This window comes from Drosophila subpulchrella, chromosome 4, assembly GCF_014743375.2.
Source record: "Drosophila subpulchrella strain 33 F10 #4 breed RU33 chromosome 4, RU_Dsub_v1.1 Primary Assembly, whole genome shotgun sequence".
Taxonomy (NCBI): Eukaryota; Metazoa; Arthropoda; class Insecta; order Diptera; family Drosophilidae; genus Drosophila; species Drosophila subpulchrella.
In genome coordinates this window covers 1,856,412-1,874,807 of record NC_050608.1, presented here as the reverse complement: position 1 = coordinate 1,874,807, position 18,396 = coordinate 1,856,412, and the positions used below count along the sequence as shown (strand labels likewise).

The following is an 18,396-nucleotide window of genomic DNA, read 5'->3' as shown; positions in this document are numbered from 1 at the left end:
TGATCTACACCATGTGTTGTCAGCACACTTTATTTATTTTATATTCCTTATTGTGGGATAAGCTTTGCTCACCAAATCGGCAAAGTATTCACACTTCGTTCTATGCAATAGTTTTTTTAGATCGTAGACTGCACGACGATATTATCTTTTGTCAGCAGAATCTGGAGAACGCATAAATCTGCGACGCAATGTCCTTTTCAACCTCACCAGATCCAGGACAGTGGAGGGAATTGGTTTTGATGCAACTTGGGTGTTCAACTTCATGGATTTGGTGTTGAGAATGACCATTGGTGACATTGGCGTCTTACGGAGCTCCCACGATGGAACGGTCGACCTTTTTGTAGAGGATTTTTGGGGCAGAGTAGACTGGTGGTAGACAACACAGTCCTTTTAATTTGCTATGTGATTTTTACCACAATTTACACATTTGACAGGATGAATATCTCGTTCGCAGGCCTCTGTGGCATGTTTCTGACCACATTTCACACAGCTATGATTCATATGGCTGAAGATGGCTCTTGTTCTAAAAACACTAGGTTGACGGACTTTGTTTTGTCAAAACGGCTTTTTGTTCTTTCAATATGGCCAAGCAAGGTAAGGCTTTCTTTAATGTGTTCATCCGAAATTGTGTGATGGACACCTCGAATAACCACGCGATAAGATCTATCCTCTTTATGCTGCCAGGAGTGGAACGCGACCTTTTCTGAAATTTAGGATTTAGTAAAATAGGTCTATACGCGTCTGTATCTGCAGAAAAAATCGGATCGGAATTGTTTTAATGACATTTTACGGAGTATTTAGTCGGATGAACGATCTTATCTCTAGATTCAGATTTTCGCAGTTATTCATCACAATCGGCGGTGGCTTTTGATTGGGTGGGTGGTTTGTAATGTTGTCTTGGCTAGTCTTGCTGATATTATTGTTGTTATTATTGTTAATACTGTTGGTGCCTTCATTGTTGGTGTTTCTGTTGCTGCGTTCGACGTTTTTGTTGTTGCTGCTACTACCATGGCTTAATCTAGCGCTGGCACTGGCCTGATCGGGGTTGTTCCTCAACTGGCTAGCTGTTTGACAAACGCTTACATGTTCATCGGTAGTGTCCATGGCTGAAAGTTCAGAAAATCGGTGCTCTGAATTTTATTTGGGGAATTGGGAGATCTAGATTCTGGACGGAGTTTGTTATTAATTTAATTTAATTAATTTAATTTTCGGCCAAAGAGCTAGTGGGATGGCTCTGAGGGCGCCGAACTGAAGGCTACCGAACGGGTCGCAGGTTGCGGATAGCGAGCGCCCTGGTTCTCCAGGGTAGCTACGAATAAGCGTGGAAGTTGGACACGGCCCGGCTACCGCCAAGCCCCCAACACGAAGCGCAAATAAGTAGCCTCGCACAGTCAGCGGGTATCTGCGCCGTAGCAGTACCGACGTCGCGCTTGTGCTGCCGCCTCCGACAAATAGCTCACACACACCCCTACCCACACGCTTTAAACCTACCTCTTCCCTACCCACACAACTCATCTCACCCCGGGCTGGACTAAGGTGTCACTCGTACCGTGCCGAGAGTTAATCTGGCTGGGAGCCCGAGTCATCAAATAACTCAGTCTCAAACGGTGAGCTCAGGCAAGTGGCCTTACCCGCCTTACCCGGGTACGGCGGATCTCTGCCCGGGTGGACCTGTCCTTTCTCCGCAGCTCGTGGGAATTAACATGGAGAATTTAACAAATATAAAACTAAAAGACTGCACAAGACAAGAGCCCGACACTCTTATAAAGTCGGAAGTCGTAACCAACGACGAGAGAAAGAGCAAGATCACGGCTCTGACCACCCCAGTCCACGTGACGTCTACCCCTGCCAAGGCCAGCGAACAACGCAGCCGGCTAAGCCCAACTCGCCATAGCGACAAGCCTAAGCCTCCCACCAGCGTAGGTGTGGCTAACCAGCCACTCCAACCTGAGGGGAGCGCTAAAGCCGGTCTCGTGGTGAGTACCAGGGCAAAGGAGTTTAAGAGGGTACCACCTAACCAGGCAGGACCTCTTGAAAGAAAGAAGGCTTCTAGGATCCTCAAACGGCTGGCCACCAATCCGATACGTGAGGATCAGACATCGAAATTGGATTACCTGAAAATCCAAGAGGACATAGCCTGGGCGAAGGCAATTATCCCAGACTTCGACATCGCTATGACTACCAGCAACAGCAAGAAGCGAGAGAGGTCGATGGAGTCAGCTCAACCAGCGAGCAAGAAGGCTAAGGTAACCAACCGCGGCACATGGTCGAGATCCTTTGCGGAAGTGGTAAAGGATCGGAAGATCATTGGTGTCATCGACCAGAGCGTTGAAGGCGGTAAGATCCCAAGAAACCAATGGGGTCTGGTTAGACGGGCCCTTGCGTCAGTGGCCTTGAAAGTGTTGGACGAGAACCCAGGCCCGCCACCCGATTGCACAGATGCAGGGTGGTACCAGGGCAATGTAAAGTTGATCGCCTGCGAAGACGAGAGATCGGCAGCACTCTACAAGGCTGCAATTACCAAAGTCGGCGAGGTCTACCCCGGGGCCTAGCTGGCAGTTTGTGAGGCTGCAGACATCCCGTCTCGACCGAGAGCGAGGGTGTGGCTGCCGTCGGAACCATCGGAACCAGAGGCTATACTCAGCCTGCTGACCAGGTTCAACCCAAAACTTCCAACAGACGGTTGGAAGGTGGTCAAGGTGGTGAAAACCGAGCGAGTCACCATGAGCGTGCTTATCCTCCTGAACCAGGCCTGCTTGGAACCCCTCGCAGCCCAACAACACAGAGTTCGATAAGGTGCAGCTACGTATATACGACACCGATAAGTTAGCGGCAGACAACCTGGCTGCCTGTGCGTCGTACGAACCCCCGAGCGACGACAAGCCGGATCATGAAGAGGCCACCCTCGCCGGCTACGTGTCAACCGACTCGGAGCTGACAGAGAGCCTGAAGCAGCTGTGCACCCAGGACACAACCCGACCAGGGCGCTCTGTTCTCCAGGACATAGCGGAGGAAGCGGAGGGTACCCAGCCCGACCCCAGTCCCAAAGATGGTGCAGTTTCTGCAAATTAATCTGCACCACAGCAAGGCAGCATCCGCTGCCCTCCTCACCCGCCTGGCAACAGGCAACATAGACGTAGGCCTCATTCAAGAGCCATGGATTGTTGGTAACAACATCTGTGGCTTATCAACCCCCCTATACAAGCTATTTTACACCAAGGACAAGGGTAAAACCAGAACCTGCACTCTTACAAAGACACACTTTAATACATTTCTTATTCCACAGTTTAGCGAAGCCGACCTTACCACGGTCAGACTGGAGCTAAACGAACACACCCATCACACCATAGCATCATTCTATCTGGCTCACGACTACGAAGGGCCACTACCAAACACTACTACACAACAACTCATACGCACTCACTCATCTAAGGAACTCATCCTGGGTGGGGACGCTAACTCACACCACACACAATGGGGAAGTAAAAACACCAACGAAAGGGGTGAGTTACTCTACGACTATCTCCTTTAATGAAATCTATTCATCTGCAATAAAGGTAATGACCCAACTTTCATCACTAGAAATAGGAGGGAAGTACTAGACTACTCTAATATCTGATCCCCTACTTAACCAGCTAGAAGCGTGGAAGGTGGGGATCGAACACTCATTCTCAGACCACCGATACATAGAATTTACAATAAGTCTAGACTATCCTCCCGCCGAGAACATAACTAATCTAAGATTAAACAAACTGGGAATACTACAAAAATTTCCTCATTAGGAACCTACACACTCCTCCGACACACATACGCAACCGTCAAGAATTAGATAGCCTAGTTAACACTTTTACTGATATCTGCGGTGAGGCCTTAAAAAGGGCTTGCCCAAGTAGAACAGTCAAAACAAAGCACAAACCCCCATGGTGGAACCCAACCCTGGCGAACCTTAAAAGAGAGTGTAGAACTTACTTCAATAAAGCTAAATACAACGATAGCGAATCCTCCTGGAATTTATATCATACAAAACTAAGCCTATACAAAAAGGAAATTAGAATATCAAAACGAAGAGCCTGGGCTAACTTCTGCAGTAGCATAGAATCAGTAGATGAACCCCACAAGGGGGCGTACTCTCACCTCTTCTATGGGTTTTAGTGGTCAACAAACTGCTATCACTCCTAGAAGAGGCGGGCACAAAAGTGGTAGCCTACGCGGATGACGTGGTTATCCTACTGCAGGGTAAATTCCCGCAAACCCTTTGCAATCTAATGGAGACAGCCCTCTCTCCCTCTCTCGGTGGACAGCTGGCTGTGGACTGGGAGTTAACCCGGAAAAACCGAACTAGTTCTCTTTACAAGGAAGTACAAGGTACCAATTCTAGTTCCCCCAAAACTACACCAAACGCGCCTAACCTTTAGCAACCAAGCAAAGTACCTAGATGTCATTCTTGACAAAAAGCTCCTCTGGACTGATAACATCCTAGATCGCACACGCAAAGCGGCCATAGCCCTCTTCGCTTGTAAAAAAGCCATAGGGAGGAAGTGGGGTTTCTCCCCCATGATAGTTCACTGGCTATATACTGCAATAGTCAGGCCCATTCTCCTCTACGGAAACATCGTTTGGTGGCCTTCTCTAGATAAGAAGTGCAACCTTCGGATCCTTCACAAGATCCAAAGAAGCGCAGAGCTCTGCATCAGTGGGGCGCTGCGCACTACCGCCACTGAGGCACTAAACACAATTTTCGATCTCCAACCCCTGGACCTACTTCCCAAAAGCTGGGCATCTGCAACAGCGCTAGGCTCCGTGAAGCAGCGGCATGGACAACAGGCTCCACGGGTCACACCAATATCCTATCAAAACATTCACCCCTACCACGTAATACAGACTACGTCCCACCCATAGTCAACTTCGAAAGAAGATACAAAATTTATATACCCACCCATTCAGACTGGGACAACCTCCCACATCAATTCGTAAACGCCGTCAACATATACACGGACGGCTCCAAGCTTAACTCCCAAACAGGTGGGGGAGTCTTTTCCCCCGAACTAGACATAAAAGTCTCATTCCGCCTACCAGACCACTGTAGTGTTTTCCAAGCGGAAGTGATAGCAATTCAGAAAGCCACTACCCACCTGAACACGTCTGTACATCAAGACATAGATATCTTCATCTTCTCGGATAGTCAAGCTGCCCTCAGGGCCCTCGACTCCTACACAACGAGCTCAAAAACAATCTCTGAATGCCGCAAATCTCTTAACGAGATGGCCACTCATTTGAGAATCAACCTCATCTGGGTGCCTGGACACCGCAACATTGAGGGCAACTGCATAGCAGACGAGCTAGCAAGATAGGGGACAACCGCCGATATCCTTCGCGATAAGGACACGGTAGGGATGCCTATGGCTACCTGCAAGCTCCATCTCAGGCAGAGATTGTATACTCTTTCCAACAACCGTTGGAACTCAATCTCAACATGCCACAATTCTAGACTCACATGGCCAAACTACAACACGAAAAGAACAAAAACTCTCCTACAATGTAGCAGGGAGGACATCTCCACTCTCCTAAATGCCCTCACGGGCCACTGTCTTATAGGGACTCATGCGATAAGGCTGGGTCTAAGTAACCACGACTTCTGCCGCAGCTGCAAACAGATAGGCGAAGAGGAGAGCATCGAACACCTCCTATGCTTCTGCCCAGCGCATAACCTAAAGCGCTTTCAAACCCTAGGTAGCTACACACTTCCGAACCTTGCGGCCATTCAGGACGTAAGCATTCAAAAACTACTATGTTTCTTGAGAAGAACAGAATACTTCGCGAAAGCAGATAACCCATGAGCTAGGGAAAAGGATCTTTCAGAGATCATGTGGTATCACAAGGGGCCCATTGTGGCCTAAGTGAAGGGACTAATATTTAGTCTCCAACCACTCCTACCTAACCTAACCTAACCTAACCTTGTTATTAATTGGGGTCCGCCAATCTTCATCGTCGCCGGCTATGGCTTCCAGCTCGGGTTCTACATCTTAGGATGGTAAAGGTGGGGCGTTAATGGAGATGTAGTGAAGAATTTAGAGCATCAATCATACTCTTTTATGCCTTAGCCACCTTTTAATGGATGTCAAATTTGATTTCGGAGTCCGAAAATGTAGGTATATTGGAAGATGTGCAATGCTTGGTACTGCTTTACCGACTTCCAGTGCACAAACCCCCTTAGAGTAGGCTCAACAGAATCAGTCGTGGCCTAGGACAAGGAGTGAACCTTGCAGCCCGGAGGCACTAGGTTCCAAGACGCGGTACGGATATCTGTATTTTAGTTTATTTTTATTAAGTTTATCATCAAATTTGTATTCAGATTTGAATTCGAAATAGCGGTTACTTGCAAGATCAACAAATGGCAATTGTTGCCTTTTGATCTCTTTTTCGCTTGTTTTCGCGATACTCCAAAAGCTAACGTCTGAGAACTGTCACTGCAGCTTTAGATGCCGGGTTTACAAAAAAAAATTGGTTTGCCACGAAGGTGGACTTGTCCATAGAATCCTCACAAAGAATTTCGCAGCTATGCACTTGACGAAAGCTAAGCCCCGAAAGCTAAATTGGATGCTTAAAGGAACAAGTAAACTCAGCATCAGCAAATTGATGTTGCTGCACAAGTCGATTGTGGTGCCTTCAATGACGTACTGCATCCAAATATGGGGTACCAAAGGGGGTCCAAAGAGTGCAAAGCCGGGCGCTACCTACTATTGCGAATGCTCCTTGGTATGTAAGAAATAAGGGTTAGATAACGATCTTCATATCCCCACGGTGAGAGAACATATCAATATGTTTTCTAGCGGCGCTTCGCTGCTCTATTCTATTCATGAGTATACAAAAAACTTCTACGTTGTGTTATTGCTGGCGCACTTAGTAGCGAGCATTCACACGGTCGAAAATCTTGTCGCTGACTTAATTGACGCAACATTTACCTTGTTTATATATGTGTAAAATGTACAAATAAAACATTTACAATGTCTGCTTGTTGTACCTTGCCTTTAACTGGAAAAATTACTTCTCGACAAACCTTAATTCGCTGCTGGCTGTGTGACAATATGGCTTACCTTAAATATGTCCAAATGTAACAATAATTGCCTTGAATTTTGTAGAACCGAATTCCTGGACTCCCCAAAAAGTTAGTTAGTCCCAAATAAAAACAAGGGAGAACGCGATAGTCGAGTACCTCGAATATCAGATACTCGTTACTCATCTTAAGGGACCAAAGGGAAATGGAAATATGCAAGCAGCAAAGAGAGATTTAAATGCGCCACCTACCGGCGGTAAACAGATTTAAGCGTTATGGGCGTGGCAAATTTTTTTTTTTTATCTTCCATAAAAATTGTGGGCGCCACAGGTTTGGGCGGTTTGTGGACGTTATAGTGGGCGTGGCATATTCGCGTAACAAACTTGCGCTGCGTACAAAGCTTCGGAATCTAAATCTGAGATCCCAATTCTGTATCTATGATAGTTTCCGAGATATCCACGTTCATAATAACGATTTTTTGAAGTTTTTGGGCGGTTTGTGGGCGTTAAAGTGGGCGTGGCAAACTTTTTTATAAGTCAATCGATAGGTATTGATGAGAACAATACATTTCAGTTAAAATTTTTATTCTAGCATCAAAACTGTAGGAGCCACAGTTTTGGGCGGTTTGCGGGCGTTAGAGTGGGCGTGGCACTCTGCTGAAACAAACTTGCGCTGCGCAGGAATCTCAGGAATCTGCATGCCCAATCCTAGTATTGTAGCTTTTATAGTTTCCGAGATTTCAGCGTTCATACGGACAGACGGACATGGCTAGATCGACTCGACTAGTCATCCTGATCAAGAATATATATACTTTATGGGGTCGGAAACGCTTCCTTCTGCCTGTTACATACTTTCCGACGAATCTAGTACACCCTTTTACTCTACGAGTAACGGGTATAGTTACAACCATTTTCAAATTGCCATCACCTTGGTTCGATATCCGCCTCTAAAGAGTCCAATGGGGCGAACTTATTTGCCAAATTCTACCTTTTTACATACTGATCTATTAGTAATCCTCATCCTACCCATTCCCTTTTCCTAACGCCAACCGTATTTAGCGAGGATGACGTCTTTCAAAATCTTCAAACAGTCAAGGTTGGTTTCTCATCTCTGTTGTCAAAACTTTTCCAGAAATCCACTATCCATTTTTATTTCCATGAAGAAATCTTATATCATACACTTCGTAAAAAGGGATGCAAATCTGATATTAAAAACAACGGCGGTATTGCAAGACTTAGCGCGGTCACAAAGTTTTTTGAACAGTAATTACCGCTCAACTACAATGGGGCTTAATAATGTCCCCAACTCAACATGGCTTTATGAAACGTATATCAACTTCTATGAACCTTCAAGAATTTACTTTATTTGATGTAATTTTTACTGAAGTAACAAAATAACCTATACAATTCTTTGGTTGGTCCAGTTCTAGAGTATTGTTTGTGTGATTGGTAACGCTTAGTATCAGGACCTCACCAAATCGGTACAGGAACAGTTCTGTTTCTTTACTTTACGTGGATTAAACTGGGAAACACATCGTCACCTACCATCTTACGTCGATAGACCGCGTCTATTGTGCCTGCCTTCGCTTGAGGATCGAGGGACCTGCCATGGTGTTATGTTCACAGTTTAATCGCTGGACTAATAGATTTAAGTTACCTACATGGTCAAATACGGTTTTCCATCCTGGAGAAAACCGTACCGCAAACTACACAGACGGCCTAGTTTATAAAGAGAAAGACTAACAGAGAAGAGCCGGCGTGAACGAGAAAAATCTGCACGCTCACAGAATACATAGAATCTCGAACCACAGTTGACGTTTTCTTCGCGAAGGCAGCCAGATCTTTATTTGGCCCCCTAAACACAATTGGGGGAATAACATACAGCAGGACCCTGAAAGCAGGACTAGAGAATCCGGGGCGATCTCACTAACCTCTTAGCAAGCAATAAAAATAATCGACATCCTTCGAATATTCATGTGCTAAGCCAAGGGCGTTTCCAAGCACAAACATGAAATAACTTTGTTCCTCAATAAAAACCACATAGACGTAATGCTGCTGGCAGAAACGCACCTCACAAGCAAATACAACTTCCAAATAAGAGAAGGAAACGCATAAACACCAGTTTCCCACCAGAGGATTCCAACAAATTATTTGCAAGCTACATCTATAAAACTACAATCAGGCAACGGCAGTATAACTATCTTACTGCACACAGAGTTTTACAGTAACTGAAGGACATTTCATGGACTTCTACAATTTACTCGAATATTGCTTTAAAGGAGGACTTCAATGCCAATCACACGACTCGCGACATCTGGATTGACTGCTGTGTTGATGCCCCGGAATCCGTGTCGTGGAAGCAGCAAAAGTATCAACACTGTGCGTAGCAACCAATACAAAATTAAGTTTGTTTTCGCGCCTGTCCAAATTATTGGAAAAATGCCTTCTCACGAGCGTAAAATGATATCTAAGAACTCACAATGTAATCCCGGAATTTCACATTCCCGTCAGAAGTTACTTGACGCGTCAGAAGTTACCTCTACCACGGAGTCTTCGCGGTGAGATGCAATAAAACAACATCCAACGAGTACAACATTGAAGCTAGAGAAGCTATACTATGTCCAATACCCAGAAGGTATTCCTTCGGCAAGCCGAAGATTGTATACCCTTGCAGTTGTAATTATTAAATGTAATTCGAAATTCTTAAAAATACAAATAATGATATTCCCAATAGTATAAAATAATATGTCAAAAAGCACCGAAGCTATAAATTGTTTCATATTATTTTACCACCAATTTTCCGATCGTTCCTATGGCAGCTATATGATACAGTCGTCCGATTTTGGTAAAATTAATTTCGAAATTCAGAACTAATTCTAAAATGTTATCTAAAAGCGTAGGAGGTTATAGTTAAAAAACACCAACGCTATAATTTGTTCCATATTATATTTCCACCAATTTTCCTATCGTTCCTATGGCAGCTATATGATTTAGTCGTCCGATTTTAATAAAATTTAATTTGAAATTCAAAACTAATTGAAAAATATAATTTCCAAGCTTAGAAGGTTATATGTTAAAAAACACCAAAGATATCATTTTTGTTCCGATTATTCTTATGGGAGCTATAAGATATAGTAGTCCGATCCGGCTGGTTCCGACTTATATACTACTTGCAAAAGATATAAGACTTTTGGGAAAGTTTCAGCCCGATAGCTTTAAAACTGAGAGACTAGTTTGCGTAGAAACGGACGGACAGACGGACATGTCTAGATCGACTCGGAAACGTCTCCTTCACTGCGTTGCAAACTTCTGACTGAAATCAAGGAGCACCAGTTTTTTCCTTTAGCTTTCTATTAAAATGAGTTCAAAATAATGTTTTTTTTAGTATTAAGGATTATATATTATAATATATTTAATATGCCATCTTCAATATGAACCGTATCATTCTTTATATCCTTGTCATAGGCCTCTAATGTGCGTTATTAAATTCTAAGGGGTCTAAGCAACATTTTTTGTGTCTTCGCAACCCATATCTGTAATCAGACTAATTATATACACAATATTGAGTTAAGAGTGGTGACGTCCATTCTATTTCTCAGTTTTGATTTTACAATGTTTACTTGGCTATACGCACGTTCTATGTCAGCGTGGCATGGCAAGGACAACATCTGAATCGCAAACGAAGATAATTCAGAAAATCGTTCGTTGCCCCAGAGTCATTAAAAAGTTTTACTTCCGCCCAAAACTTTATTGTATCGTCAATGCTCTAGATATATATATAGATGTATATCATTATATTGGCGCTGTATTCTGCCGATATCTTCAACAGAAAACTCTTCCAAAGTGGGGAACAATGTTGGATTTTTTTGGACATAAAATAAAGATGACACTCTCGAAGAAGATTAGGACCGATAAAAGAAAATCTGCTGTGACATAATATCGATATAAAAAAGCTGATTTAAAATTAAAAAGAGCCGGAATTCCCGCTTCCCGCTGTTCCTTAAATATGCCCGCTAGTCAAGTAAAAAAAAAATCTGAAAATGACGGGAAAAAAGCTGATTTGGCAACACCGCTGACGACACCCCAATCCTGAACTGCTCGAGCAGATCATCAGCCCAACTAGCAGAATATCTGGTGGTAGTTGAGAAATGGCTATCAGACAGGCGAATCAAACTTAATGAACAAATGTGTAAATTTATAACGTTTACTCTTAACAGACAATCGTGCCTACGCTAACTTTGAACAGTACTCGGATCCACGAAGCCAGCGATGTAAAATATTACGGCGTCCACCTCAAGAGACTTCTAACCTGGCGGAGGCACATTGAATGCAAGAATGTACATCTCAAACTTAGATCTAGCAGCCTATACTGGATAATAAATTCTTATTTACCCCTATGTCTGGTTCTGCTCTGCAATTCCACTTTTAAAACCATTTAGAGTTACGGCTCCCAGCTTTGATATTATACAGCGCTCACAACAAAAATTTTGCGAAAAATCATTGGGACACCACGGTATGTTCGGGACGAAAATATCCACAGGGACCGCCGGTTAAAGATTCAACGGGTTTCGAATAGAAACAATATACATCGGATCGATTTACCAGCCCAGCAGTACTTATTACAGCTCTTTTAGTCTAAAGTCAGACTATATGACTGTTAATAAGGTTGCATTTGAAAGATTTGATCTACTCATTGTTAATCTTATTAAGGTTAATATTCGATAAATAAAGAAAACTCGTAAGAAAAAATTTACACCGACTTTAGAAAAGCATTTGACTCTGCAAAACATTTACTTCTGGTTAGAAAACTTGATTCTAAGATGAATCTTGATTTATCTTAATGGAAGGGCAGAGTAAATATAAAAAAAGAATAGAAAAGTTTTTGGTTTTGAACGACTTTTTGTTAGGTTGAATAAAAAACAAGGAAGTTAGCTTCGGCAAGCCGAAGTTTGTATACCCTTGCAGTTATAATTATTAAATTTTAAAATACAACAATGATATTTAAATGATTTTCCAATAGGAAAAGATATTATGTCAAAAAACCCCACAGCATTAATTTGTTTCATATTATTTTTCCACCAATTTTCTGATCGTTCCTATGGCAGCTATATGATATAGTCGTCCGATTTTGATAAAATTAAATTCGAAATTCAGAACTAATTAAAAAATGTTATTTCCAAGCATATGTGGTTATATGTTAAAAAACACCAAAGATATACTTTTTTAAAATTTTTTTTTCCCGATTATTCCTATGGGAGCTATAAGAAATAGTCCGATCCAGCTGGTTCCGACTTATATAATACGACTTTTGGGAAAGTTTCAGCCCGATAGCTTTAAAACTGAGAGACTAGTTTGCGTAGAAACGGACGGACAGACAGACATGGCTAGATCGACTCTTCTACTGATGCTGATCAAGAATATATATACTTTATGGGGTCGGAAACGTCTCCTTCACTGCGTTCCAAACTTCTGACTGAAATCATAATACCCTCTGCAAGGGTATACAAATAAAAATCAAAAATAGTCATTATTTTTAATTTTTATTTTTTTCGATATTATTTTTGATTTTTATTATAAAACCCAAAAATAATCATTATTTTTAGAGAAATATTATAAAAGTCACAAATTTAAAAATCATGATGAAAATGGTTAGGCAATCCAAAAAGAATCGCTATGGTGTTTCTCTTTTCCGCGTGTCGATCTTAAGTGGATGATTTTTTGATTCAAAAAACAAATCAATAATCAATATTTACAGTCACTGTTACATACAAATAACACTTTAAATAAATTACAAATACCTAATTTTACTATGATAAAATTAATGACATTTATAAATCAATATTAATTGTTTAATTTCGAAATACAATAATGCTCCCAAAATGTTAGGGCATAAAAAATGTTGGTCGCTAGCTGAACACAATGGATAGACGCAAAAAAATAACGGTGCTGGCAGATTATAAGACAAAGAAAGATAAGGAAATCTACGAGTCTTGCCCGACCGTTTTCGTCAGCAGTCATCTACGCTGCGCCGACCTCTCTTCTGATGTCGACAGCGGCCGAGTGTTTTTGCCTTCTAACAAGTCACCCGAAGCCGACTCCAAAAACTGAAGGGTATATACATACATATGTACTATAAACGGTCGGAATTGCCCTTATATTATTTTTTACACCCGTTACTCGTAGAGTAAAAGGGTATACTATATTAGTCGGAAAGTATGTAAAAGGCAGAAGGAAGCGTTTCCGACCCCATAAAGCATATATATTCTTGATCAGGATCACTAGCCGAGTCGATCTAGCCATGTCCGTCTGTCCGTATGGACGCTGAGACCTCGGAAACTATCAAAGATCGAGAATTGGGATCTCAGATTTACTCGACTATAGCGTTCTTCCTTGTTTTTAACTTTATTTTATGTTATTTGGGAGTGCCACAGAAATCGCAAAGCGCCCTTTTAGCGTATGTTTCTAATGTGCATCAATATAAATTTTGGACGACTTAGCGCGGAAGTGATTTCTGTGGCACCCGTGATTGTCTGGCGATGTCTGGGGAATGAAGGAGTGGGAATCTTTTCTATGGGCCGGCCCCTGATATAATTGTTTTCTTAGTAATGGATTTTTTCTCTAAAATTGTTTGAGCTTTAAATAGAATTACCCATCAAAGAGTGATTTTTATACAGTATATAAATCGAGGAATTAAAAGAATGATATCCCAATATTTATATTTATAAATAAGATAAAAATATTCGTAGGCAAGAGGCATGTATTGGCAAACTGAGGGCGATCACTTAATTTTTTTTAATTATGTACATACATACATACGTAAACATTTTGTTCAATGGGAAATGTACACACACATTTTTGTTTGTATGCACACAAATTTGAGAAATAATTAACTTTCCCGATGGAGATCTTCTAACTGGAAACGCCCACACACCGAAAGCAATTACAACAAAAGCATATTTAAGTATGTTTGGCGGTATGGACATTTGTACACGCATAAGTACATGTTTTACGGTCTAAATGGTTTTTGTTATCATACCCGAAAATAGTGCCATTTATAGTACTTATTACCTGTTTTTTATTTCCATTAGATTTGTCTGAGGTCATGCCATTATTTATATTCATGGTTTGCGCGCAGTTTTCAGTAGGTTGGATTTTGTTCTCGACTCGTACCTCACCCAGTGTCATGATTATGATTAACGTTCAAGGCCTGCAAGTTAACAAGTATTCGGCATAGAAATAAAAATTGTTTTTTATTAATTTGTTTATATTTGATAGACGCACATACATACATATATGCATGCATATATACAAAAATTAAGGTGAAGGTACTTATGTATGTACATATGTATAGGCAATGGCATTTATTTTATACAAATGTATCTTTTATTTTAACAGTTATGTTAATATTTTTAACTTTTATATTTTTGTTGGGGCTTCAATTTTTGTGAACGGTATATGGAATGACGTCACCACATATAACAATAATTTCGTTTATACAAATTCTCTGGTGTTAGGGGTTAATAAGTTAAATCGTTATTATTATGTTTACACACTTCTTAATATTTATTTTTTAGGGATATATTTACATAAAATGTCCATATATTTGAATGTTTTACTATTTTTAGAGAAAGTAGTTCGATAGTTACACACTTAGTTATCGCTATGCTGCCATATCCAAATTCCTTCGATTCCATCAGTGCTGCCCGCTCTTTTCCCCCTAAAATCTAGCCTTTCTTATAACATCACGAAAACAAACAACTATTTTTTTTAAATTTCCTATGGCCGTAGGCTTATTGTTTTTATATAAAATTAAAAAAAGATACAGTCACTGTATATTAAAAATTGCAAAGCAGAAAAACACAGGTTTTGTATTTATTAGATACAAACACTATGTTATCTTTGCTGCTCGCTTTTGAAATGAACTAAAAACAATTACAGGAGCATTTTAATTTAATAAAATAAAACAGGGAAGAACGCTGTAGTTGAGTGCCTTGACTATCAGATACCCGTTCCTCAGCTAAGGGGACTAAAGCGAAATGGAGATATATATATGGTTATGTGGTCGGTAGACAGACTTAACCGTTATCCGTTAAGCCTAGTACTCACATCGACGAAAACCGAGAGCTAACCATAGGAGTGAGCGAGAGGCAAATACGCAGCTAACGCTTTTCGTCGGGTCTGTTTTTCAGCGCGGTTCTCAGATGAATAAGGAAATACCAGATTAGCGAGTGAATTTCGATGAACGCCGTTAGCCGCGGCCCAAAGAATAAGAAATTTAATCTTTAGCGGTGTTCGTGCAAAGGAGAATTAAATTATAATTGAACGAAAACCCCATAATCGACTGCAGGACGTCAAATAGGACGCCTAATCCAAGCTGTTGCCCTTTATTGTCGGATTTCACCGACAGGAAGCAATACCACAACAGGGGCAAGTCTGCAGAATAGTTGAAGTGCTGGAGGAGATCCTTTAGAGAATCCCAGTGGGAAGGAATATGCCGAGTGGGACTTTGCCCTCTCTCTCAAAGAAAGTAAGATCTGGCCAAAAGAATTTGGTTGCGTTGTACTAATAGAAGTATCTTTTTAGCAGAACCACCAGAAATATGATCTCCGTCGTCCTTTCCATTAGGACTCCGTACACCACCACCACCAGCTACTTGGCAGCTTAAGCGGAGGAAAATAGGGCGCTGGCTAAGGAACAGTTGGAGAAGCCATAGCCAGCCACTGCCAGGATGCTGGACGACTTCCTGCAGCATCAGCAGATCAACCCCGTTCCCAATCCGGCTCCCACTTCCTCAAGGTCCAATATGCCTATTGGGACTCGGAGCTGGACTGCGGTGGAGCGGGGAAAAATAGCGAAGCATCCGTGGGACGAGAAGAAGCCTTAAACTACTAATTTACATAAACAAAAACATTCGTTGAACACTCCATTTATTTTTGTTTTAATTTCGTTGTGTACCAGCAGACTCCACCTTTTTAAATTTCTCCAATTGATTTGTTTTACGTTTGGCAACAAACCCAGGTGCTTGACAGTAAGACCATGCTACATGTATGCGGGGGAACTTTGAAAACTTCGGTCACACTACAAAGAATAAGATTTTTGGACTAGTGAAACTCTTAGCCGATCTGAGTACTAGGCTTTAACTGTTTAGGTCAATCGATAGGTATTGACGAGACAAATACATTTCAAAACATTTAAAAGCCACAGTTTTAAGCGGATTGTGGGCGTAAAAGAATCTGCGTGCATAATCCCAACTTTCTTGCTTTTGTAGATTTCGAGATCACAGACATAACGGACATGACTAGATCGACTCGGTTAGTTATCCCGATCAAGAATATATATACATTATGGGGGCGGAAAAGCTTCCTTCTACCTGTTATATACTTTCCGACGAATGTGATATACCCGTTTACTCCACGAGTAATGGGTTTAGTAATGACATCTCTTAAATCTAACTCAACAAGTAAACTATTTTAAGAACATATAAATAAATTAATAAATTATATTAATAAATAAATACATTAAAAAATAAAAATATATATATATCAATAAAAAAAACTTTGTTACAATAATATAATGCTTATGTCACATTATGTAGTTATTTATAATAGACATCGGGCATTGGGTAAAAGCATATGTAAGCTGGCTTTTGCAAGTTTGTTGTGGATGCAAGTTCGAACCGCAATAAATTCTGCTTTACAAGGGAAGGGCGAATTAAATTTATAATTAAAATTTTCCGACCCCATCAGCTGTCTATAAAAAACAGATTTATTGTAAAATATTTTTTAAAACTTACATAAGTTCTTTGGAGGAATAAAAGATAACATTACAAATTGGAATGAAAAAATTTTTAAAAAGGATATTGACTAGTTCATACAAAAAAAAAACAAAAATGTAAGAAAATAAATAGTAGAATATATATGTTGTAATATTTGTGTACTTAGCTTTGTAGCATTATTAAATTCAAATTATTTCCGAAATGGATATCATAAATATATCTAAAACTTTATGTAAAAAAAATGTACCTCCTCTAACCAATTCAAAATTTACTAGATGATACATACGAGACCTCAATTGCAGTATGTCAGTATTTTTATTCACAATTTATTACGAGTTAAGGTTATTTCTGTACATGTCGTTTCGAATTTTTTTGAAAAGGAAATGCACTTGAACTACAGTGGCGCCGTTATAAGGAAATTGGTGCAGGAGCCAAGATTTGTTTGACAATACGTTTACTGATTTACAAAAATATTATACGCTTTTCTACTCGTGTTGAAATTTTCAATATGAACACATATCTTTCAGAATTGTTCAAATATAATAGCTAGCAGGCAGGGATATTTTTGGACGTCCTCGGCAACTCTTTTTCTTCAGAATTTTGCAGCACTAGAGTGAAAATGATTCCACACTGCAATAAAACAGCTGTCCTATGTATACAAATATATTGCAGTTTGTGTTTATGCCAATTATTGTTGGTTTATAGGTTTATCGCTGCAGTCAGCCGTTTTAGGGAGGGAATTTCCATTACAAAATTACCCAAGAAATAAGGGAAATTGTATTATGTTAATAGAAATTCCGAACATGTTAACGAACTCACTTCCGAGTGGAAACTAGAACACCCCGATGGTCAAATATTGCCGAGTTATTGCCATGTCGGTCACTAGATAACAAGCAAAACGCTATAGTTGAGTGGCTCGCTATCAGATAACAGTTTCTCAGCTAACAAACTGTAAAACAAATATCCTTTTTACGTTTAATCTAACTTACACTTTACACTTTATCGACTGGCAGTGACGCTGTTGACGATGTTCTTGATACTTCTTGATACGAACGTAAAATCATTACTTATTTACTACTGGTCCGACAGTTTTTGGCGACCCCATTTATATAGGAATAAAAATGTAGATTCCAGATTTTCCTGCACAGCGGAAGTTTGTTTCACTCCACTCTATCACTCTACAATTAAATTCGGAAACTCAGAAATCACAGCGTTCATACGGACAGACAGATGGGCAAGGCTAGTTCGACTCGGTTAGTGACGCTTTACGAGTGACGGGTACAACTAGTATGCGAGGAAAGTGCTAAAAATAAAGCGTCCAAGTAGTTAGAATTTTGGAAAATTCACTGAACGGAACTATGATCGATGACCCGCTTATTTATAGCAATGAAGAAATCATTGGCTGCTAAAAACATTTCACATGCCAGCGTTGACATTGTAATTAGTTTTGCGTTGTATTCCATTTTATTTATAGGAAAACTAAAATTGCCGATCAGCTGTTTTTGCTTTAGCGATTCTCTATGTGTACATGAATCCGTTTAGAATTGCAATAGCGGTTGTAAGCGGCT

General features: G+C 40.7%; 1 protein-coding gene across 3 annotated transcripts in view; it reads right to left on the bottom strand.

The window, feature by feature from the left end:
- The window catches only part of LOC119547069 (ankyrin-3), a 47,991-nt gene extending 33,268 nt beyond the window's left edge, over positions 1-14,723 (bottom strand). For 2 of the 3 annotated variants that reach the window (XM_037853958.1, XM_037853794.1), the window contains exons 1-2: positions 14,640-14,723; positions 14,122-14,260 (exon numbers count right to left, since the gene is read on the bottom strand). In XM_037853958.1, coding sequence (XP_037709886.1) covers positions 14,122-14,238 — 117 coding nt within the window. In that variant the 5' untranslated portion in view covers positions 14,239-14,260; positions 14,640-14,723. Of the gene's footprint in view, positions 1-14,121; positions 14,261-14,606 lie in introns of all 3 variants that reach the window. The other variant, XM_037853874.1, reaches the window with a different exon arrangement.
- Positions 14,724-18,396: the final 3,673 nt, after the last annotated feature.